Source organism: Hemicordylus capensis, chromosome 6 (assembly GCF_027244095.1).
Source record: "Hemicordylus capensis ecotype Gifberg chromosome 6, rHemCap1.1.pri, whole genome shotgun sequence".
In the NCBI taxonomy this organism is placed as follows: Eukaryota; Metazoa; Chordata; class Lepidosauria; order Squamata; family Cordylidae; genus Hemicordylus; species Hemicordylus capensis.
The window spans coordinates 87,363,951-87,389,870 of record NC_069662.1 but is presented as its reverse complement, the minus strand read 5'-3'; the positions used below and the strand labels follow the sequence as shown (position 1 = coordinate 87,389,870).

The 25,920-nt window shown below is 43.7% G+C and overlaps 1 protein-coding gene across 7 annotated transcripts in view; it reads left to right on the top strand.

The window, feature by feature from the left end:
- SUGCT (succinyl-CoA:glutarate-CoA transferase) overlaps positions 1-25,920 on the top strand; it is a 475,994-nt gene that overhangs the window by 183,462 nt on the left and 266,612 nt on the right. For all 7 annotated transcript variants that reach the window (XM_053264039.1, XM_053264038.1, XM_053264045.1 and 4 more), the window contains exon 10: positions 23,433-23,504. In XM_053264039.1, the coding sequence (XP_053120014.1) occupies positions 23,433-23,504 (72 nt within the window). The remainder of the gene's footprint in view (positions 1-23,432; positions 23,505-25,920) is intronic.

The window sequence follows — 25,920 nt, the reverse complement described above, 5'->3', positions numbered from 1 at the left end:
GTCTTACTAAATGGTGTGTGTGTGTGTGTGTGTGAGAAACTACTGACTTCCCCCTCTCATGTCAAAGGAAACAATATGGCTGTTCTCAAGAGCCGCCTAACCCAGACTAGAGCAGCCCAGCCTGGATTAGGCTGTTCCTGTTCAGCACCGGGATCCATGTGGATCCCAGCACTGCCCATCCCCCTAACCCCACTTTTTAGTCCAACTTCTAGCTGAGATGAAGGGCACGAGTACACCCTTTACCCCGGTACTGGGATCATGTGTGTGCTTGGGCTGCTTGCAGCTCAAGCAAACGTGGAGATGGGAGCCTAGAGCGTCCGTCTCCTGGGGGATTTCCCCAGTCCACCACACTTGTTATGCGGTGCATTAAGGGATATCTGGAGGCAGAGACATGTCATTCTGGCTTCCGGGGATCCGTGCTTCTTGGCGCGGCGCAGATGTGTCTGGGAGTGCGGTCTGCATTCCAGGCAACCTTTGTTTCATCATCTGGGGGGAAGGTAGGTGAAACCCTGCCTCCCCCCTGCCTCCCCCCTGCCTGCCCGTTGGCACAGTAGGTTGTATTAATACCCTTAATGGGTGCTTGCACACAATCAGAAGAAGGTGGTTTGAGCCTTGAAAGAGTCCTTATCACGTACTGGACAAATGATCACAGCTTCTGTTGTGCTCTGCAACTCCCACTCTCAGGTGAGTCCTGCAGCGTCAAGTTTGGATCAGGGAAGTCCCCCGAGAATGGGAGAACCTTCTCACAATGCATCATGTGGCTAGGAGGCAGGGAACCACATGTCAGCAGCCATGCTTTGATTGGCCACGAGGGGGTAGGGTGCAGGCTATTCAAGCTATTGCTAGCATGGGACCATAGAGCATGCTGTATAGAGTGGCATATTCAAAACAGCAAGCAACCCTTCAAGTAGCAGCACTCTCTCACAAACATGGCAGCCAGCTGACAAAACCTGAAAACACCAGGAAAAGTGGGCAGACAATAGGCAAGCCTAGGTACCAGGATCCCTGCTTTTTACTAACCTGGTTAGGAGTAAGAGTTAGAAGCAGGATTACCCAGATTTGAACTACCAGAGCTTGGGACATTTGCCTGGTTCACATGTGCATGCAGACCTTGGTTAGAGGCAGATAACCCAGATTTAGCTGCTTGTGTGAAGAGGCTTAATGTGTGACATTTTTAACTGACATTTTCAATGTATGCCACATTGCATGATTAGCAGGATAAGGTTGGATCAGGGATTAATTTGTGCTTGGACTCCTCAGAAATGCCAGAATCCTCCTTCAGCAGCAAGTCTCAAACTCTGCATATCTGATGTAATGACAGAGAAACATGCCCCTGAGATATGATGGCTGCATCCCTTCTCCCCCTCCCCTTCACTATGGAGCACCTACAACCAGTTTCCACTACGCTTAATGACTAAGGAACACTGGCTGATATCCAGACTTAGTTATTCATTAGTACTACTCAGGAGTTTCTCTAAAGAACTACTGCATTTCAGCAGGACTTCCACTGAGTAATTTAGTCAGGATGTCTGCCCCAGTATTCAGCATGGCTTCCAGGCAGCTAGCAGCTGCATAGATCCAACTGTCCTGAATTGCATGGCTTCCTGGCCCCGAACTAATCCTTTTCCTTCCACAGAGAAAATAACCTTGCACCTTCTGTTCCCTGCAGTCTAAGCCAGTTCTCAACACAATAATAGATGAATAATGATAGACTCTGAGCATGTGCAGCATGCTTTCCTGAATAAGTAGAAGAGAACAAGCTTTTAATTAGATATTGAAATGAGTTTCAAACAGCTAGCTAATTCACTTGCTTCCAATTAAAGTGCTCATCACATTTGAAAGACTTTAAAACAAACAAACAAACAAGCAAGCAGGGAGTTGTATCTGGAGGGAAGTGAATCCTGACTGAGCATGACTGGAATTAATAGAACTTAAGTGAGTCACAACCAACTTGCCTCCATTGATTTTAGTGGTGCTTAGTCGGGATTCACTTTCTATGACTGCAAATCAATGTTCTTTTACTGTGGAGAAGTGGTTGGGGTGGGAAAGCCTGGAAGGAAATGAAGTTTGCCTTTCAGCTGCATCCTGTGCATGGAAATGGCTCCTTTGTGTTCAACAGAGCGTGCTCCCAAGCAAGTGTGTATAGGATTGAAGCTTTCCATGTCCCTTTAAAACCTAAGCACAATTTTTTGTTGTTGTTGGGGAGCAGGAGTGTAGGGACAATTGAGACAGGGAGTGAAGCTGCACCGGGGCTGCCAATGCCCTCCTGGCTTCTGCCAGCCATCTCCCCCACACCTTCCCGCATCGGGCACTCCGCCGGCTGCAACTCCAGAGCTGCCCCGATCCAGGTGAAAACAGACAGCCCCTTTAAGGCAGGCCTGTTCTCGCTGGCATCTGCACAGCCCCGCTGGCCCAGCGCAGCCTCCCTGACTTGATGACATCAGGCTGTGCCAGTTCAGAACAAGTAGGCGTGGTGAAGGCAGCTGGTTGGGCGGGTGGCAAAGAAGAAGGTAGGCAGGCTGCTGATTGGGCGGCTGTCTGGCTCGGTGGCGGCAGCAGCAGGAGTGAAGAAGAAAGTGCGTGGGGGGCTGTCAGGGGGGCAGACCATCAATAATAATAATAATAATAATAATAATAATAATAATAATAATAATAATTTGATTTCTATACCGCCCTTCCAAAAATGGCTCAGGGCAGTTTACAAAGAGAAATAACAAATAAGATGGCTCCCTGTCCCCAAAGGGCTCACATTCTAAAAAGAAACATAGGACACACACCAGCAACAGTCACTGGAAGTACTGTGCTGGGGGTGGATAGGGCCAGTTACTCTCCCCCTGCTAAATAAGGAGAATCACCACGGTAAAAGGTGCCTCTTTGCCCAGTTAGCAGGGGATCTGGTCCTAGGGCTGCCACCAACCTAGCTACACCCCTGTTGGGGAGGATGAGGAAGGGAATATGGGAAGTGCTCTTAAAGTGCTCAATTGACAGTGTTTTTACTGGTGGAGCTGGGGTTGAGGGAAACTGAAAAGCCTTTTGTTTAACATACTCTTTTTTTTAAAAGAAGAAAACAAGGGCTGTTCCTCTCTTTCTTCCAAGTGCAGGCAATGTTTTACATCACTTAAGGGGAGGGGGGATTCTTTAAAAAATGAATTAGGAAAATAGGTCCCACCACCACCATTTGTCAACTTTCCCCCAATCTCAATAATTTAGCATGCTTTGGCTTACTCTCAGTTTGTGTCTTGTGCTAAGTAGCCTTTTCTTCTGGAATGCCGTTTCTAACTCTCCTTTCCAAGATCACACATAAAACTGACTGGCCTAGTTCCTACTGTGGTCAACCTGTGCTGGACTGTGCTACCCCAGCCTGCAGGAGAGCTGACATGCAGTAGCTTCACCTTTTCTGAGTGTCTCTCCTCATCGAGTAGGCAGGAAAACATAGAACACTGCCAGACTAAAGCTAGCAGCTATAATAGCAAAGGCAATTTTTCAATTTCATTTTTAAAAAATGACCCATTTCCTTTTTCCTTTTCCTTTTGTTTTGGCTTACTCTAGCCTGCTTACTCAAAATGAGCCAAGATCTATACCCAAAGCTTGAAGTAAATTACAGGTCTAAGTTTATTTGAAGTAGGTAGGCTAGAATAAACTGAGATAGGTGGGTTTGGTCCTGACCTCATGACCAATCTTGATTTAGTTTAATGTAGAATGGACGTAGACACCCATATGGACATGGACAGTGGTGTAGCTAGGGGAGGGTGGGCCTGTGTTCACCCCCTCCCTGGTGACCCCAGTGGCAGATTGTGCACACAGCCTGCAGCTGTGCACCCCCTTTATCATTGTCACAGCAGCCCGGCCACCACTGCCTACGCTACTAATCAGGCAGCCTCCCGGGCGATGGGAAAGCCTGCTGCCCATTCGCCGATGGCACTGCCTCTCTCTGCATACTCCACTTCCCACCTGGGCAGCAGGAAGCAGAAAGGTCCTGAAACAGGAGCTTTCTCCTTCCGTCACACCTGGAATTGCCTGTGAATGGAAGATTCACATGTAATTCACAGCCAGCCGGGCAGAAAGAGGAAGCTCTTGTTTGGGGCTTTTCTCTTTCCTACTATCGGGGAGCTGATGGGAGGTGGAGTGGCAGGGTGGGTGGCAAGAGGGGCAGTGTCAGTGGTGAGCCGGTGACAGGTGAGTGGGTGGACAAGCAGCTGGGCAGCTTGTGTTATATCTCCGCCCCTGCAATTATAGCTCCGCCCCTCCACATGGGAGAGATGAGTGCATGTTCCCAAGGTCCAGAAGGATTGCCTGGAGCCCATCTTTAACCACGGTTTTGCATGATGCCTGAACCAGCCCTCTGGCAATGTCCCAAACTATCTATCCAGTTTGCAAAAGCACAATGCACACATATCACTGGGGCAGCCTAGTTGATCAATGTTTTAAAAGAGCTCTTGTGCAAGAGAATGTACTTTCTCTCTGGGAAAAGAGTGAAACAAACTTGTAGTTCCACCACTAACTTGTGCAAAATTGAAACCGAAATGTTATAAAACAAAGGCAAGCCCAGTTAGCACAAGCTCTCCGGGGTGCTCCATCCTTTATCCTCCCTTCTCTAAAATCTTAAAGGATTACATTTCTATTCATATTAATTTTGAAGGGGACCTTAATGCTGGGTGTAATGTAAATTTTGGAGTATGTACTTGATGACATACTATTCCTCATCGTGAAATGCCATTCTGATTGACTACATGCAGAATACTTGGAAAGGCATTAAGACCTGTTTCCAATGGTGACTTTAACAACAAAAACTCCAGTGTAAGCCACACTCAGAAATCTAAGAAGAAAGGGAGGCTTAAACAATTGTCAAAATTCTGTTCTGTTAACAGTATTGTAACCATCTCAATTGACACCAACCAATGTATACTGAATTCACACTAGTGTGTCTGGAATTCGAATTTGGCTGTCCTGTTGTCTAAGTGTGGCCAGCCAAATCCACTTATAAATGTCAGTAAAGTTCAATAATTATTATGATTTCTATAGCATATGGCCTCCGGCCCTCAGCATTGGAGTGTATGTGTGTATTTGATTTTCCAAAGGGAATGTTCCATGGCTCTTTCTTCTTACAAAGCAACACAAACACAATGCCAGCAGTCTCAAATCACAAGAACTCTTACAATAACCACTGTGTAGAGATAAAAGGATAAAGAAACAAAGTTTAGTTTCAAACTTTCAATATATTGTTATGAATCCTGGAGGGGAAAATGTTTTTAAAATAGCTAAATGGTGCCCTTTAAAACCTGTAAACTCTTATTTTACCACTCCTGTAAGTAGCAAATGGCTACACTGTGTGTGCATGCTTTTCTCCTGAAATATTGCTTACTGTATAAGACCTTGTTTGCTTAATTTTTCAGTGGAACTGAATTTTTATGATCTGGTCATAAACCTCCTGAACATAGTGGTCTAAATGGAAACACTGACACGACCTTAATTACACTGGCTCCAGCATGATACAGTGATTAAAGTTTGTTTATTTTGTACAGGGCTGTGTGTGTATGTGTGTGAGTGTGCAATTTCATTGTTGGGGAAACTAATGGAAAACTATGTGGCAATGGAGAATATTATTCTATGCATCATGCTTTATTCCTTAGCAGCAAAACACTTGGTATATGTTCCCACTTTCAAAGAATTTATTTATTTTAGATGAAAAGCAATTTAGAAACATTCAGATTTTTTTTAAAAAAATTGTTATTAAATTTTGATTATCACTTCTAAAGCTGTGCTTTATTCATTCACAATTGAGATAATGTGAATATTTTATAACACGGCCTCCTTCACACTGAACTGCATGGTAGCCACTTGATGTTTAACTCATGTAGCTGTGTTATGTATTGAATACTGCAGCTTCATAGGGAGTACCAATCACATGGGTCTTTACTGGTGTCATGGCCCACCCAAGCTCAGATCCTAAGTAGGCTGTCTCAGAGGAGGAGCTGGGCAGACCCCTAGCCCTGACAAGAGCCCCTTGTATCAAACACCCTGATTGGCAAAGTTCCATCAGGGGGACCCAGGGATCCTGAGGATTCAGGGTCCCCAGTGGAACTCTGCTCCATCCCCAGGACTCCCTCCATCACCTTCATAACTCCAGGAGCAGAGGCAATGTCAAAGCAGAACAGTATAGAAATACTCATCGTAGTATTTCCCAGCACTGGAGTCAACTTACCTGTACCTTGCTACCTCCCAATAGGCATATTCAGGAAGACGAGGTAGCCAGCTCAGGTGCCTGCCTCAGAGCATTGCTGGTCTAAGCTCCAGGAAGGGGCAGGACTTCTTGTTTCAATATAGACCTTTTGCTCAGGGTCTGACCTTTCCTAACACCTCAATATGGAGCTCCTCTGTATATATAGAACTAGCTTTAGTTCCAGCCATTTGCCTAAAGCCTTACTAGGCCCTTGCTTCTTCCTATTCCTTCCTTTGCACGCATCTAGTCCTGTGCCCCAGCCTGGGCTATGATCTCAGGTGCTGGTCTGGCCTTTCTATTGGATGCAGACCCATCTTGTCCTGCCAGGTCCTGGCAAAAACACCATTCCCCCAAGCACCTTCCATTCTGGCAGGGTGACCATTAGTGGGAAAGACTAATTCAGTTATCTGCGCCGACTTGGGATAGCCAGAAGTGGCTATGTGTGTCTTTGTGTGAAGAGGGCCTACTGAACGGATATATTCCATGCAAACCTGATTCATTCAAAAGCGGTTATGCCTTGCATCAAGGGACTTAGCTTTCTGATGAGCCTGCAACCCTTCTTCTTATTTTCTTTGTGGCTGACTGAAGAATACTAGTAACACCCTCCTAAAGAAAGATATGATACCTCTACATAGCTGTAAATTTTCAAATATGTCTGCACTACATCCCTAAAACTGAAATCACCTTTATGTGACTGTCTTATTAACATGCAAGCTTCCTGATAAACATGTATGATGGTGCATAAGAAAAACATCACTTAAGGTGCCAAAAAATATTTTAGTACATAACAAGGCAGTGTATAGTGAAGTGTCACAGAAATGTTTATTGTAGAACTCAGTGAAACTGTATTATTTCTGACTGCTATAATTTTCTGGCAGCATTTTGTCTCACTGGCACCACATTTTATTATGCAGATCATCCAGTCACTGTATTATAAAATTATACCTTGTTCCATTACAAAAGACTAAATTAGAAATACTTAAACAGAAACAAAAAAGGAGGGAATTAGAAGTGCTGTAATGTAGTTGTTGTGAAGGTGTGAAATTGAGCAAGGCTTAAAAACAGTTTTTAAATTAAAATACATTAAATGTTTATATACCGCTTTTCAACAAAAGTTTCCAGAGTGGTTTACACAGAGAAATAATAAATAAATAAGATGGATCCCTGTCCCCAAAGCGCTCACAATCTAAAAAGAAACATAGGATAGACACTAGCAACAGTCACTGGAGGTACTGTGTTGTGGGTGGATAGGGCTAGTTACTCTCCCCCCGCCAAATCAAATCAAATCAAATCAGAACATAAGAACGTAAGAACAGCCCTGCTGGATCAGGCCCAAGGCCCATCCTGTTTCTCACAGTGGCCCACCAGATGCTGCTGGAAGCCACAGGCAGGAGTTGAGGGCGTGCCCTCTCTTCTGCCATTACTCCCCTGCAACTGGTTCTCAGAGCCATCCTGCCTTTTGAGACTGGAGGTGGCCCACAGCCCTCCAACTAGTAGCCATTGATGGACCTCTCCCCCATGAAGTTATCCAAACCCCTCTTAAAGCCATCCAGGTTGTTGGCTGTCACTATGTCCTGTGGCAGAGAGTTCCACAAGTGGATCACGCGTTGTGTGAAAAAGTACTTCCGTTCGTTGGTCCTAGATCTCCTGGCAATCAGTTTCATGGAGTGACCCCTGGTTTTAGTGTTGTGTGAGAGGGAAAAGAATTTCTCTCTCTCCAAATTCTCCCAACCATGCATGATTTTATAGACATCTATCAGGTCTCCCCGCGGTTGTCTTTTTTCTAAACTAAATAGCCCCAGATGTTGTAGTCTTGCCTCATAAGAAAGGAGCTCTAGGCTCCTGATCATCTTAGTTGCCCTCTTCTGTAGCTTTTCCAGTTCAACAATGTCCTTTTTAAGATGTGGTGACCAGAATTGTACGCAGTACTCCAAGTGTGGTCGCACCATAGTTTTGTATAAGGGCATTATAATATTAGCCGTTTTATTTTCAATCCCCTTTCTAATGATCCCTAGCATTGAATTTGCCTTTTTCACAGCTGCCGCACATTGAGTCGACACTTTCAACGAGCTGTCCACCACGACCCCAAGATCTCTCTCCTGGTCAGTCACCGACAGCTCGGATCCCATCAGCATATACTTGAAGTTGGGGTTTTTCGTCCCAATGTGCATCACTTTACACTTGCTAACTTTGAACTGCATTTGCCATTTTGTCGCCCACTTTATTACAGTCACTGACCAGTACCTAATAATTCATGCACACATAGGCTCAGTAAATCATTCGGGTTGTGCTCTAGTATTAATAAATTAAAAGTCAGACAGAACAGGTAGATTAAAATCATGATATGCTCCTGGTGGATCTTGCTGACAACCAAAAAAAGAGAAAAAGAAAACAAAGCAGAGGATCCTTTATTACAGACGTGCAGTGGCAAACGCAGAAGAAAGCAAGCAAAACATTATTGAAAACCTGAACGGATTTTACAAATTATGTAACCGTACCTGGCCATTTTGTTAATGATCTCGTCATCAAGACTGGAAAGTAAAAACTTCAGATAGAAGTCATCCAAGTGCCCAGGAAAATTTAGCAACAAAGGGGACACTAGTCTTAAGCGGGCATCTCTATAAAAGTTACAATATAGCACACTAGTTTGACCAGGCCCACAGGGGCCAAGTCGAGCTGAGAGAGGGATACCTTTGAATCTTCCCTCCATGACAGCAGATGGCAACACATTTAGATGGGCAAGTGTCAAAACACATCTGAATTTAGGGATAGTAACAAGGCTCAGATCGCTTGCTAGTTTTATGTTGAGGATTTGATCCCCCATAAAACATTCCTAGGCAAGGAAGCAACCTCTTCCTGCAATTCCATATCCCTGCTAAATAAAGAGAATCACCATGTTAAAAAGGTGCCTCTTTGTCCAGTTAGCAAGGGAGTATGTATTTTAGTATGTATTGGGATAGAAATTGTATTTATTACGGACTCTACCCAAACCCGTAGGAAATCGCATGCAGTGCTATATTCTCTCTACCATTTGTTAGTACGCGGCCGTGTTTTATTGGGAAATTCTATTCACAGTTGCTTTTGTAAACCATATACTAAACATTCTCTAATAAAAGTCAATTTATTTCTATAAGTTATGTTTTGCCCATCTGCAAAAGGCCCTGGGGATATGCAACCCCCATAACAATTAAAAGCCCAACAGAAATAATAATGAACAACATTAGAAGATGCAGCACACATTGGTGTTTTATGATGTTTTAATTGTTAATTATTATTTTATGCAGTTTTATAATTTCTGTTTTAATTGTTAATTGATTTTAATGGTGTTTTAATGTAAACTGCCCTGAGCCTTTTGGAAGGGCGGTATAAATTTTTAAATAATAATAAATAAATTATTATTAATAATAAATTATTATTAATAATAATAAATTAATAAATAATAATTATAAATAAAGCAGATGAAACAGTGGACCACCTAATCAGCTGTTGTAAAAAGATCACACAGACTGACTACAAACAAAGGCATGACAAGGTAGCAGGTATGATACACTGGAACATCTGCAAAAAATACAAGCTACCTGTAGCCAAAAATTGGTGGGACCATAAAGTTGAAAAAGTTGAAGAAAATGAAGATGTAAAAATATTATGGGACTTCTGACTACAAACAGACAAACATCTGCCACACAATACACCAGATATAACTGTAGTCGAGAAGAAAGAAAAACAAGTGAAAATAATCAACATAGCAATATCAGGGATAGCAGAATAGAAGAAAAAGAAACAGAAAAAACAACAAAATACAAAGATCTACAAATTGAAATTGAAAGGCTGTGGCAGAAGAATACCAAAATAGTCCCAGTGGTAATTGGTGTTGTAAATTCTCTGTGGTGAGAGAATCCCTTTTTCATTATAGCAGAGTACACAGAGGCACAACACAGCGGAATTTGCTTAGGCATGCGTGTATGCTGAGAGTAAAGTAACTTGGAGCCAATTCATAGTTTCAGATCAATATATAAGGTATTTATTAAGGAACTCCATTCTAGATAGGAAAGTGAGGAATTAGGAAATCTAATCTATCTATCTAGCTGGATGCAGATGGATTCTGCATCTTCTCTGCACACATGGTGCACGGAGAGGAGCTTGCCATGTTGCAAGGTAGAAGGACAGGTAGGGAAGAGAGAGAGGAAGGAAGTTAATCCCTAAGAGTACCAATCTACATTTCAAAGGGATAGTGTCAGAGCAGTGGAGAAGGGATGACCAGTGTCTTGACCCTCTAGCCCTCTGACTTACTAGTCTGTCCTCCACTGTCTGAGACAAGAGACAGCACAAAGTCCTTTAACTTCCAACAATTGGCGCCCTGGGTGCAGTTCCAAAAGACCTTGAAGAGCACCTCAACACCATAGGAGCCACAGAAATCACCATTAGCCAATTGCAAAAAGCAGTTTTACTGGGAACAGCCTATATTCTGAGATGATATCTATAACAACAGCAACAACATTGACAATAAAATTCCAGATCCTTGGGAAGGACTCCATGTCTGGATAAAACAATCCAGTCAATAACACCTGTCTGACTGTGTAAATAAATAAATAAATAAAAATAATTCAGTTTCTATATCAAATTTCTATATCTACATGCATCCCTATTAATCTCTAGTGGGAGAGAAAAATACATTTAAGGAGCAGAGAAGCAAGCAGGCAAACTTTAAAAGGTTTTGTTGCCCATTTCTAGAAGATCGCAGGATGGGTAGATCTGGGTATCTTTCCTCAAGCCCCATCAGTCCAACCTTACAAAGTGAAGGAATACTAAGCCAAACAGTAATGCAGATTTCGATTGATGGAAAAGGCTCATATGGAAAGAGGTGTTCCCTAAGACAGACCGGAGAGTATTAGGTAACTGAAACTGTAACAGTTTTTTTAAAAATTATGTTCCAAGTGAATGGAAAATAGTGTAGGTAGTGCCACATTTAGGAGGGCAAGGTACTGAATCAAAAAAGAGATTATGCAGAATTGTAACTGTTATTAATTGTCTATATACATCATGTTTAATGTTCATTGTGCTTTGCAGTTGTGCAATTTTGCTTGTCAAACCTGTAAAGTAACCCACTAATAGCTTGGGAACAGAGGCTTCCCAGTGAGTCTATGACAAACAAACAAAACCCCTCCAAGCCCTCCCAGGAACAAGTCCAATGTTCCCTGGAATGTATTGGTCCTTACTTACAGCGAACCCACACTGGTCTTTTAACTGAAATTTATTCTGTGAAAGTGAATGAGAGAGACTGCTAAAGTTGCTGAAAATTCATGCCATAATTAGCATGGAAGTATTATGTGAAGTATATTAAGCAGAGGACTTATGTAGTGTTTTTTCATTCTCGAGTGCATAATGCCATCACTGACCCATTTTTATATACTAGCCAACCCGCACAGAGCATCTTTGCGCTCTTTGGGGCTGGCTGTTCCTCCCTTCCTTCATGCCCCACTCTCCCTCCCTCCCTCCCTTCTGCCCCACACTCTTGCCCCTCTTCCCCTCCCTCCTCACTCTCTTGCTCCCTCCCCTCCCTCCCCACTCTACTTGCCCTCCCTCCTGCTCCCACCCCTTTCTCACCCTCCTGCCCCAGTCTCTCCTGCCCTTCCTGCCCTTCCACATTCTCCTGCCCTCCTCCCTCCCCCTGCTCCTCTCTCCTGCCCTCCCCACTCTCTTACCTTTCCCCTCCTCCACTTTGTCTTGCCCTCCCTCTTGCCCTCCCCCTGCCCCCTGCTCTCTTGCCCTCCCCTTCCCCCTGTCCCCCGCTCTCTTGCCCTCCCCCTGCTCTCTTGCCCTCCCCCTCCCCCCGCTCTCTCCTCCCCCTTCTCTCCTCCCAATTTTACTCTCCTTACTTGGCGGGCAGCCAAAAAGGGCCCCATCGCCGTTCCTCCTCCTGGGTGGCAAACAGGGAAATCCAGCCTCCCGGTTCCCTCCCACCCCAGCCTCCCACGGGTGCCTGGCTTCGGCGGCTGGTCCCGCTGCCACCTGGCCAAGAGCCGCCTCCACGGCCGGGCCCGGCGCCTCTGCAGCCTGGCCCACAGCTGGGCCGAGTGTCAACCTTGTGGCCAGGCCCGCCGCACCAAGTGCCTCCTCAGTAGCCCACCGGGCCTGCTGCCGCCGCTTGCCAACCTCTGTGGCTGGCCTCTTCGGGGCCGACTACCTCTCCCCCACCCCCACCTTCTGCCCCAGTCTCCGGGCGGGGACGGGCCCAGGCTGCTGGGCAGAGTGCCGCCTCCGCGGCCGGGCCCACTGCCTTGCCTTGCCTCTGCAGCCGGGCCGGACCCGCTGCCACCGTCGCCGGGGCCTGGCCTGCCGCCAGCCAATTCTCCTGGGTGCGCCAGCCAATCAGGCGCCTCCGCCGCCCAGCCAATCAGGCTATGTGCCGGGATGCACATTCGAAGGCACACCCAGGAGAAATATATATATGCAAGTGAATTTTAGCCCGTTGAAAAACGGGCGCTAGTAATGCTTTCGGCCCCCGCCGCCGAACCTCCCAGCTGCCCGATCCCACCATTTGTACAGGAAAGAGGAGCTCGCCAGCAGAGCTCCTCTTTCTGCAAAGGCTCTTCTCAAACTGGCGCTTTGAGCGGAAAGGACGCCCTTTGCAGAGGGCGTCCTTTCCGCTCAAAGCGCCAGTTTGAGAAGAGCCTTTGCAGAAAGAGGAGCTCTGCTGGCGAGCTCCTCTTTCCTGTACAAATGGTGGGATCGGGCAGCTGGGAGGGCGGTTCGGCGGTGGCATTTTTCAGGACCAATTTGGCCCTTAGTAATTTGGCGGGGGGACGGGAATGGTGGGATCGGGCCCCAAGGTTTCCCCCCCCACCCGGCTTTACTGGCGGCGCCAGGCCTCGGCGGCGGCTCCGCCGCCACCTCGGCCAGCTTCCCCGCCGCCTCTTCCCCCGGCGCCTCTCTCCTTTATTTGCGGCGGCCGCTTCTGGCCCCGCCGCCGCCTCACCCGCACTCCCGCCGCCAGTTGCCCCGTCGCGGCCACCGCCACCTCTGGCCATGGCCACGGCTGCGCCGCCGCCTCTCCCGCACTCTCCTCCTGGCGTAGGCAGCGGCCACTTCTCCCTCTCCCGGCCCCAACATGGCCGCCGGGTCCTGCTGTTCGTGCCTCCCTTGCCCTGTTCTGGGCATGCCCAGAACAGGCCAGGCACGAACGCACGCTTGGTGTCCGTCCACGGATGGACACCAAGCGTTTTATTAGAGAGGATATAGATTCTGATGTCACATACCCATACTGTTCTACATTTTTACTATGAGCAGAGCTGAGGAAGAAAGTGAGTGGAAAGGGGGAGGTGGGAAGGGGACAAACCCTATAGAATACACCAGCATAAAGGTATGCTGGAAACCCTTGGGATTTTCACTTACTTGTTTGTAAATGCTAGGCAAAATAGTCAAATAAAATTACACAAAAAACTAGAGGTTTATAATCCTATAGTTTAACTGAGTGATTATTTAATGGGAATATTTAAGCTGTAACTGGAGTAGGAAGTTGGTGTGACCAGTTCAGAACAGCAGTGGACAAATACTGGGGAATATTTCTTTGCTTGGATGGAAGTTTTCAGCCTCATTAGCACTGTCAGTGTTGTAGTAGAGTCTTCCTACATGGATAGCCTTCTTCAGTTCTAATCTGAAGCCTGATCCCATTCCCTGACTAGGTAACTACCCAAACAAGACGAAAACATGGGCATATAGCATCTTCCTTTTATTCATTGCGTCATCTGATGCTGCTGTTCAAGCAGCCTTTGCCACTGTATCTGATGTATAAATGGTATATCACAGAGTTTATTCTTGTCCAGTAATGCCATTGGAACTAGACATATTTGTTCCCTACTTAACCACTTACTTCTTCTCCAGCTTCTTGCTGCATTAAAGTGGCAGGAGAGAGGAGTTGAGACAAGTCCTGAATGGTGGCTTGCTATTTAGGGAATGACTTACACATGTGATCAAGACATTAGAATCCTTAAAGTCAACTTATTTAAAAATTAAAACAAACCAACAAATCATGGTACTGCCACAACACCATTGTGAAGTTTATTTTGCTAAGAAATTAACGAATAAGGAATTGGATATGATGATTCAATTACAACATTAGAACTAATTCTAGCAAATATTGCAGTTGGAATCTCTTGCGTGTGCTGTAATCGAAACTTTAAAACACAAGTTGTCACTGAAGCATATGTTGCAGAACACAATGGGATTGTCTCATTTCCTACCTCTACTTTTTCTTGGCAACAGTTTGTCTCGATGGCACCACATTTCATCTCTCTCATTGCTGAAGATGGATTTCAGCTAAAAATCCCAGGCCAAAATACCTTTAGCCTTTGGGATGGTCCAGATGTGATTTGGGTCTTTCTGTATTTATCATGTGTGTGGAAGCTGAAGCATAAAGTAACTTTTAAAATAAGCATTGGAGGTGTAGTTGTTTTGAAATGGACACCAAAATGGACTTGTTTTCCTTTTTGTTATTGTTAGAAAAATTCACATTAGGTGGAAGTGCAAAGGGTGGAAAGACCTACTTAAGGTTTTTTCTGAGGTCTTATAATTCCAGTTCCCCACCCCTCAAGTTGGATTTTCTATTTTTCACCATTTGTTTATAACAGTTACATCTCAGATGTATTGAACTGGGTATCCAAAAATGATGATGCACAAAGGTGAGGCCTATTTAGCCCTAAAGGAGGAAAAAGATTGTTTTTCAAGAAAGAGGTAGTCTGTAATGAAACCCGCAGGTGCAGGTGCTTAAACCCCATGATATTTGACAGAGCTTTAGCATGGGTAACTGTTGGACTGGATTACAATCTTAGGTTCCTAAATTTCTAACCATTAATGAGATCCTGTGGGACTAACTGAAATAATCAATTCCTGAAAGTTGTAAGATACAGTACATAAAATTGAAAAGCTCAGACTGCAACCTATGTCTCTCAGTTGTCCATGATCCAGACCCTTTATCATTTGGAACATTGTAGTGTCGTTCATGTTGAACCTGAGGAGTGGAATCCAAGAAGTGAGAATCCAGGATCTCTAGAGAAATTTTAGGAGAGCGAATCTCCACCCACATGCTGCCCAAAATTATTTAATAAGTGCTGTTCATAGCTCTGTATTGTTGGTGGTGATTGCAGGGGGTGGGTGGAGAATCTCTGGAGAATCTTTGCCCATTTCCTTACTCTGACATCTCATTCATTCATGCATGCATACATGGATTTATACCTCAACCTTTCCTATAAATTACAGCTGAAGGCAGCTAACACTTGGTAAACTTGGGGGCCTATTTAGTCCAGCTCTCTTGCAGAGATTAAAACTATCCATGCTAGTAGGCACATGCTATCGATGCCTACTGGATTATTAGCACCAAAAGACTCTTAATAACCATGAGGAACAGTTGATATAGGAGAGAGAGAGAGAGAGAGAGAGAGAGAGAGATTACTGAATTGTAACTGTACTTTCTGGCCCACTTACTGCACAGTGAGCTGATGATCCAAGCAAGAGATGCACTTTATGCTTCCGAGCCACTCTTTGTAAAGGCAGGACTGCTCTGACACTAGTAAGGAGTGTGTCATTATACTTCTTATGCTTCTTCCATTGGGAATGATGGGAGTAGCTTCAGAAATATGACATACTTAGTCACCATGGAGAAGCCCCACCTTTGTAGAGAGCATGGTAGGTAGAGTGGCTTCGAAGCAGTGATTGCCCCTCTTGCTTGGATCTATGGTTCACTGCACAGTTTGGGAGCCACTTTTTCCCACGAGAAGCATGCAGTCATTCATTGTTTGTGAGCCCTCAGCCATTCATTAATTGTGAGCCCTTTGGGGACAGGGAGCTATTCTATCTGTCTGTCTATCTATCTATCTATCTGGACCACTTTGGGAACTTTTGTTAAAAAGGTATATAAATATTGGTTGTATTTGTATATTTGTATTGTTTTGAAATACATTAAACTGATCCACTTAATGGTGCAGTGGTGAAATGATGACTAGCAAGCCAGAGATTGCTGTTTCGAATCCCCACTGATATGTTTCCCAGACTATGGGAAACACCTATATCGGGCAGCAGTGATATAGGAAGATGCTGAAAGGCATCATCTCACACTGCATGGGAGATGGCAATGGTCAACCCCTCCACAGGGCTCTGTGGTCTCCAGGAGTCGACACTGACTCAGCGCCACATTTTACCTTTACATTATTGTAAATAATAATATATTTGCTTCTCATCTAGTCTGCATGGAATGAGAATGGGATAGATAGTAAGATATCAATTTATTGTTGATGAACTAAACAGAAATATAATGGGCAAGCCATCCTGGCTTCTTCTTCAGCTATTGTAATAACAGTAACTGTAATAACAGTTATAGAATGATATTCCATAACTGTTACTGCAGCTACTGTATCTTGCCTATAACGTCAGAACAGCTGAAGAAGCCAGAAGTCATAATGGCTTGCCCATTATATTTCTGTTTAGTTCATCAACATTAAGTTTATACTGTTCTTTTTGATTAACAGCATCCTTCTGGGATCCAGATATTACTTGTATGGAGTTCTGTTTGTAGCTTTAAAAATCACCTCAGTCTAGATTTGTCTGTCTGGGGGAGTGGGGGAGGAGCCTAGTGCTGATAGGCAGAAGAGGAGAGCTGGTCTTGTGGTAGCAAGCATGAATGGTCCCCTTAGCTAAGCAGGGTCCACCCTGGTTGCATATGAATGGGAGACTAGAAGTGTGAGCACTGTAAGATATTCCCCTCCAGAGATGTAGCCACTCTGGGAAAATAGCAATAGCAATAGCACTTACATTCATATACCGCTCTATAGCTGGAGCTCTCTAAGCGGTTTACAATGATTTTTAGCATATTGCCCCCAACATTCTGGGTACTCATTTTACCTACCTCGGAAGGATGGAAGGCTGAGTCAACCTTGAGCATCTAGGTTCCTTGTTCCCTCCCTGGCTTCTCCAAGATAGGGCTGAGAGATTTTCCTGCCTGCAATCCTGGAGAAGCTGCTGCCAGTCTGTGAGGACAATACTGAGCTAGATAGACCAGTGGTCTGACTCAGTATATGGCAGCTTCCTATGTTCCAATGTAAAATTTGCTCCACCATCTTTTGCTCCACTGCCACCTCTCCGCCTTCTCCTTTCTCTTTGTCCCTCTCAGGCATGCCTCCTCTCTCCCTGGTCAGAGGGGGAACAACACCCACTGTTGGGGAAAGAGTATTATTTTATTTATTTATTCGATTAAATAAATCGAATAAATAAATCAATTATTTAAATAAATTGAAAGAATAGCAAGGAAAATAAGTTTTAATCCTTTAATTTCTTTTTTTACCCCCAAATCTCAGAAAAGGCCATGGTAACATCATGCATGGTTGGATTAAAAATAGTTTTCGACACAGCAAGGGATAGTTTGGATAGGACTTTAAAAGTGTAGTCCCTATATAACCCCAGCACAGCAGACCATCCCTCCAGTGGCTGTCGTTGATGTTTACCTTCTGTTTCGTTCAGACTGCTTAGACTTTGGGGACAGGGAATCATCTTTATTAATTTTCTAACTAAGCTGCTTTAAGAACTTTTGTTGGAAGATGGTATATACATATTTAAATATTATTAGTAGTAGTAGCAGCGGAACAATTTCTTGGATTTTCAAAGTGATTTAAAAATTTGATTTTAAAAGACTCCTCTAATGTTATGTCAGCAGCAAATACTCCATGCATTGCCTCAAGACTTGTTTTCAAAATCTGTCGTCACTGCTCTTAAAATAAAGAACTGTTCTGTTCAGCACCTACTTTTTCCACATTTCATTGCTTTTTCTTCACAATAGATCTTTTGTTGGTGTTAACATTTTTAGCAACCGTAAACTGATTTCTTTCAAGGCCAAGTTGTTTTTAAATCCCACAATGCTTGCTTTCCCCGAAACCTTACTTTCAGTACTCAAAACAATTAATAGAGATACTTTACTCTTCTCTGATCTGTTTCTGTTGATTGCCAATTGCAAGAGTTTGTGGTTTGGAAAATCAAGGTGTGGGAATGAAAGAGGCAAAAGAAGAGCCTGGTGTTATCAGGCTCGCTGATAACAGGAGCAGGAGAATTGAAGGAGTTAATATGGTTCATCACAATTGAAAACCCCTCATCCCATGCTGAGGCACAATGAGCTGAGATTCAGTGTGAGGGGAGCGAATTGGCCAGGCTGGTAGTGATTTCAGCTCAGGTGGCCTCAATGGAGAGGTCCACACCAAGGTGGTCTGCTAAAGTTCTTGTTGCAGTGGAGTCTCCAGAGTTGGAAGGACCAAAGGAGCACTTGTAATAGTGGAGTCTCAAGTATAATACATGAGGAAGCACACTGAATCATAGGGCTAGGGATACTTATATCCCAAAACGTGCCTTGGAGGCACTTTGCTGTTGTCATGCTCTGCTGAAGAGTCCAGACAAGCTTTTCTGAAGAGTCCAGACAGGCTGGACTGAAGAGTCCAGACAGGAGTCCAAACAGGCTTTTTCGGACTGCATTGTGTCTGATCATCCCTCCTGAGTTGGAAGGTGTATGAATCACCTATTGTATATAAGGCTGATTGTAATGAAAATCAGAGTGTGCAGGTGCATCAAATAATATCCTGGGTTGGAACAGACTCTCCCAGTAATTCTAGCAAAAGTTTTGATGGGCACCTTTTCAAAGTTATGTCACTGACTCATCCCTATTGTGAGGGATTCTGCTGCTGCACTTCTTATCTGCCTTCCCTTCCTGGCCTAATTGCCTCGCCCACTTTCAGCCACCCTACTTGCAGCCACCCTTGCTCCTTCACTCCCCTGCTCTCTCAGCAAACCCAACCACCTCTCCCTCCCTCAGCTCCAACCGCTGGCCTCTGACACCCTGCCAAGTCTCCTCACAAGGAGGATGGCCAAGCCAGGGTGGGAAAGAGTACCAAGGATAATCTGTGCAGCCTGGATGGGAAGCCCCAGCTTCGTCGTTCTCCTTGCGAGGAGACTCGGCGACGTGTCAGAGGCCAGCAGTTCGAGCTTAGGGAGTGAGTGAGTAAGCAATGCCGTTGCTCTTTCTTTGGTCCTCCTGCTCCCTCTTGGCAGCAGCTGCCCCTCCATCTGCTCCTTGGCCTCCTCCTGTGTGCCTTCTCTCTCTCTCTCGTCAGAACTCTCATGAGATGTGCCACATACCACAGGATTTGTTACATACGTCCTAAGGCTTTTAAATATAAAGAAGATAAGTCCTATTGGAACCTTGATCATACCTGGATCTTGACAGTTTGGAATCCTAGACTTGGGAAGTGCCTCAAAGGCAACATCTCAGTTATATCTTCTAGATGGTTATCCAGCCTGCTTTTGAACCTTCAAGGAATGAGATCCCTACACTTGCATAGGCAACTGTACAGCACGGCTCCTATTGATTTGATTTGATTTGATATGATTTACCTTGCCTTTTGATCCAGAAGTATTCCTGGCATGGCTTACATACAAATAATAAAATATATTTAAACTGAGACTGCTTCCATCACCTCTGATGCATAGTATTGCTCTAGGGTAGCCACCCCCACTCTCCAGTCCCCTGTTCTCAGTAGCATATTGTAGTTGTTTCCATCTCTTTAGGTTCCATCTCACTCTCTGATAATCTCGCATCTTCCATGTCCATTGATTGATTCTAATAAACCCTGAAATTATCCCCCTGTCTATTTTATGTCCGTAGCTTTTCATCTTCACCTACTCTGTGTCCCAAAGTTCAGGACAAAAACATTGTATAGTATTTTGCATGCAATTTGTGTCATAGTCCTGGAGGTCCCATCATAAGACCTCATTCTTTACAAAACAAAAGCCACATAGAAAAAAAGACTTTTGCCTTGTACAAAGTAGATTTTATTGCACTAATTTAAAATGATTCAGGGTAATGGGCATCAGTTTATCAAAACAAAATCTCATTAAAATCTGTCTGCACTTTGCCCTGAATCTCCATTGTATAATAAGATAGCAGAGCTTTCTGTGACCAGACAGTGACCTGTGGTAACCTGCAGTGTGTGTGTACATCCATGGCTGATGAATGAAACCACTGTTAACACTCTTAAATGTTGGCATTGCTGTGCTAATAATGTTTGGAAGTTTCTGCTTTATCAGCAACTATGACTAGCAGATAATCAGCTGTTTTTATGCTGGGAAGCCCAGAATAGCTGCTTTGCTGTGGAAGAGAGTAAATTTCATGCAGAGAGACACTTCTGCACTTATGATATTGCTGTTGACTGAAGATGACATGGTTGTTGCATTTTCCTAATTGCATTTTAGATGTGGTTAGTTTTCCCACATGCCCCAAAGCCATTGAAGCAAAAACATTAATGACCAGGATCTTAAATGTGACTTTTCCAGCATTGGCAACTGAAGGGGTTTGAATGCAAGCTGAATGCTGCTGTGTGGTCTGCCCTGTGTTTGCAAAGTATTAATTGCCAATAAGCACACAATTATGCATGCATCTGCTTTAATGGGGCATTGGAAAGAATATACAGGGACCTCATCTCTGCATCTCTTAAACATTTCCTTTTTCATAATCATGTTTGTGTATGCGCAGTGATGCAGAATTCATCTAAGGTAAATGATTTATTCTATGAGGATTTGTATGCCTAATTTTCTTTGTATTGTCCGTTGCTCAGATCCAGTGACAGTTTACTAGCGATGGACTGTGCATGCAGACTGGGTTGAAGTGGAAGGCACCCGGATCAACATGTCACATTTTAAATTATTTCCCTTCATAAGGCTGGAGACAGACAATGGTTTTTAGGAGAACTCAAAGCAGCATAAGCAAATTAACCTTCTACAACGTACTCACACATTTCTTTTGCTTTTCTGTCCTCAGTGGTCAAACAGGTTTTGTGGAATTTTATCAAGGCAAAAACTTGAGTGTACCAGAGAGGAAAGTGGGACGAGTGTAAACACCCTGGACAGCAAGCCCTCTTTCAGACTGCCTTTGGGTCTCTGAAAAAATATATTTTCTGTCTCCATTCTAAATAACACTACAGAGAGACACTCAAAACAAGACTGGATTTCAATAGAATGGAAAGCCAGTTCTCACATGCATGTACATCACACACTTTCTCTATATTTGATCGCTCATAGCTGAATGTGTGAATGGGCACTCTTGAAAAGCATTGTGATTAAGGTAATATTAAATGCTGTATAAAGTCCCTTCTGATCTGTGATGGCTTATTCACACATATAAGGCATCACAATGCTGCAGTCATCAAATGATATGCAAGTGATACATATTTGAGCCAATTTTTAGTTGCCTGATGCTTTCTGAACTGAATCTGTAGGCTTATGCTTAAATACTTGCATCATTTCTTGATATAATGGAAATGTTCTAGAGCCAAATTTCATACCTTATTATCTCAAACTTAAACCTTATAGGTTTAAGTAGACCAGCCAAAGAAATTCATAGATAAAACCTAAAGAGGCATTAAAAATAATTCAGGGAATAGTCAGCTTAATCATCTTGCATCAGATACTAATAATAACTGCCGTGAATTTTGCAACTTTGACAGTAATAGAGGAATTCTGATCTGATACTAGCAAAGTGATGCTCCGTCCAACAACTGAGATACAGCTTTTGCTAAAAAGACCTTGATGGCCACTGGAATATAATTTTTCTATTAACATGGAAAAATCAGTCAATGGCACTTGTGCTCATGTGCATTTCCAATTGCTTATTTACTCTGCACTTTCCAAGATCCAGAGGCATGAAAAACCACTCCTAAATATTTATATGTCATTACTTGCTCTGTACCCATCTAAATTGCCATGTATGTCTAGTTGGCCTCTTCAGAAAAACTGATATTTTGGTCTTTCAGTAACTGATACTCAGATGTTCATTTTTACGGTAAAGAGCAAGGGCATGTAACATTCTCCTCAGTCCAATTGGTGTTTGAGACCATCGTTGGCATATAGTAATGTGGACAAAGGTTTATTAGCAAATTATTTGGGGGGTGGCAGTCTGGGTTGGTAAAGTGGTCACCCATTGAATTTATTTATAAATTAAATAACAATGGAGCTACTCTATCTCTATCTCTCCCCTTGCTTGATTCTCTTCAGAGTGGGTAATGGGCCTGACAATTGACCAAGATGATTACATCTAACCCGAAGGGAAATGTTATCTTAAAGTTTCCATATAAGAAGTAATAATCACCAGTCGACTGAGGTCATCTCAAACTTCTTCTATAACCTGTCCCTTGGAATAAGATCAAAAGATGATTTAAAATTCACAAAGACAGTATAGAGGGCTCCTTTCATCTTAGTAGTATATTTTTCAACAGAATGATGCAATATTAGTATTGCATCATCTGTACTAAGCATGCAGTTTGCTTGTAACAATCAGCAAGCTAAGAGGGCTATAGGTGGATTAGATTTCTTCCCCTTTTTAAAAATAGGAATAATAATGCTGAGCCCCAATCCTTAGGAATGAGAGCTGTTTTATCAATAAAGGAGATGAGTTCTGCAAGATCAGGAGCCCACCATCCAAAGAGGAGAGCTAGTCTTGTGGTAGCAAGCATGACTTGTCCCTTTAGCTAAGCAGGATCTAGCCTGGTTGCATATGAATGGGAGACTAGAAGTGTGAGCCCTGTAAGATATTCCCCTCGGGATGGAGCCACTCTGGGAAGTGCAGAAGGTTCCAAGTTCCCTCTCTGGCATCTCCAAGCTAGGGCTGAGAGAGATTCCTGCCTGCAACCTCGGAGAAGCAGCTGCCAGTTTGTGTAGATAATACTGAGCTAGATAGACCAATGATCTGACTTGGTAAATGGCAGCTTCCTATATTCCTCTGTTCCTATTCCTTGTTTGCTTTGATCAGTTCAGAAGGTATATGATCTGCACCTGGGATTAACCTTTATATACAATGCATTGATTTGCCTGTCAGACATAAAGGAAAAATAAATAAATAAATCTGAGGAACATATTTAAATGACTGAGCTTAGCTATTGCATAGCTGCAGTTTCAAAAAACAGTGTATCTGATTAAAATTGTTAACATATCTAATTTAATTTAATGTTAGACTATAGTTTTCTTTCAACATTGACTGGTATGCACACAGACTGATGCCTAAGGAAACCATTTAGAAATAACTAATATGGTAGTGTGTGTGGGGTGGTAGGGAGGAGGGAATCAACATTATTAATATGGTATTGCAGTGTATATTTCAATGACAATTTGATATCCCTTGCTGTTTTTCTAGGCTTTCAAAACTAAGGATGGGTACATTGTGGTGGGAGCTGGAAATGATCAACAGTTTGCCACTGTTTGCAAGGTAAGTGAAGAATAATTCACTTTAAGAATAATTCACAGGATGGAAAAGTCAAACTATTGCATGTCTATACAATGAGAGCCTCCCTCCTGAGGCTATCATTGGGGAATCCATTAGGACCACTGTGTGAAGGGAAAGAGTTAAATATCCCCACTCTGTGTTAGAGTTCCCTGATCCCTACCACCTGTAGCTACTGTTCAACACACACACACACACACACACACACACACACACACACACACACACACACAGCCAAACTACAGTACCTGTTTAATGTAACATGTAGTTTGGCTACTGTATAATGGAATACCAACCACGACTCATTCTTATACAACATCCAGTGTCATAAATGATCTGTTTCCTGACTTGATAGTAACTTATATAAATAGAACAGCCTTTGAACATCAAAAGCAGCTGCTTGAAAGGTAAACCTTCATGCTAGCTCAGTCTTAGTATGTACTTTACCAACCCGGACTGACATCCCTCAAATAATTTGCTAATAACCCTAACCCCTGCTAACTTGGCAAAGAGGCACATTTTTTAACTTGGCGATTCTCTTCATTTAGAAAGGGGAGAGTAACTGGCCCTATCCACCCCTAGCACAGCATTCCTCCAGTGACTGTTGCTGGTCGATCTTATGTTTCTTTTTAGATTGTGAGCCCTTCGGACAGGGATCAATCTTATTTATTTATTATTTCTCTGTATAAAGCACCCTGAGCCATTTTGGAAGGGCGGTATAGAAATCGAATTAATTATATATTTGTTTGTTTGTTTGTTTGTTTGTTTGATTTTTATACTGCCCTTCCGAGCTGGCTCAGGGCGGTTTACAATTAAAAACAGAAATCATTAAAAACAATTAAAACAGAAAAACAAATATAAACACCAATTTAAAAACATCTTAAACAATTAAACTATCAAAACAATTAAAAACCTGAAAACCAGGTTAACATTAAAACAATAAAACTAATTAAAAACCCTGAAAGGCCAGGCCAAACAGATGAGTTTTAAGGGCTCTCTTGAAAGTCAGTAAAGAATTAAGATTACGAATTTCTGCTGGGAGTGCATTCCACAGCCCAGGAGCAGCTACAGAGAAGGCCTGCCTCTGAGTCGCCACCAAACGAACCAGGGGTAACTGGAGACAGACCTCCCCAGATGACCTTAACGTGTGGTGGGGATCCTATAAAAGAAGGCGCTCTCTAAGATATCTTGGACCCAAGCTGTTCAGGGCTTTAAAGGTAATAACCAGCACTTTGTATTTTGCCCGGAAACATATCGGCAGCCAGTGTAACTGTTTTAAAACAGGCATCATATGGTCTCTCCGGGTTGCCCCAGAGACCAATCTGGCTGCCGCATTCTGAACTAACTGAAGTTTCTGGACTATGTACAAAGGCAGCCACACATAGAGTGCATTGCAATAGTCAAGCTGGGAGGTTACCAGCTGATGCACCACTGTTTTGAGGTCATCCTCTTCAAGGAATGGGTGCAGCTGTCGAAACAGCCGAAGCTGATAGAAAGCACTCCTGGCCATGGCCTCCACCTGAGATACCAGGGTGAGGCCTGGGTCCAGGAGTACTCCCAAGCTCCGCACCTGCTCCTTCTGGGGGAGTGTAACCCCATCCAGCACAGGAAGATCTAACTCACCCCTCAGATTCTGAGCCCCCACAATGAGCACCTCCGTCTTGCTTGGATTCAGCTTCAATTTGTTATCCCTCATCCAGCCCATTATTGCCTGTAGGCAGGCATTTAGAGAATGAGTGCCATTTCCTGAAGAGGAAAAGGAGAAGTAGATTTGGGTGTCATCAGCATACTGATAACACCCAGCACCAAACCTCCCGATGACCTCACCTAGCGGTTTCATGTAGATGTTAAAAAGCATTGGTAACAGAATGGAGCCCTGAAGGACTCCATATAACAACTCCACCATCTGGAATCTACCTGAGAGATAGGAATGGAACCACTGCAAAGCAGTGCCCCCATCCCCAATTTCCCCAGGCGATCCAGAAGGATACCATGGTCGATGGTATCGAACACCGCTGAGAGATCCAGAAGAACCAGCAGAGTCACACTCCCTATATCGATTCCCCGGTAAAGGTCATCCGTCAGGCTGACCAAGGCTGTCTCAACCCCATAGCCAGCTCTGAAGCCAGTTTGAAATGGGTCTAGATAATCACTTTCCTCCAAGACTGCCTGGAGCTGGTCGGCCACCACCCTCTCAATCACCTTGCCCAACCAAGGGAGATTGGAGATTGGCCTGTAGCTGTCCATCGCTATTTATTTATTTATTTTTATTTATTTATTTTTACATTTTTATACCGCCTTTCGTTAAAAGAAAACCCCAAGGCGGTTTACAAAAATTAAAAACATACAGCAAAAAGCAGTAAAAACATCAAGCTAAAAACAAGTATAAAAACAAGACAAC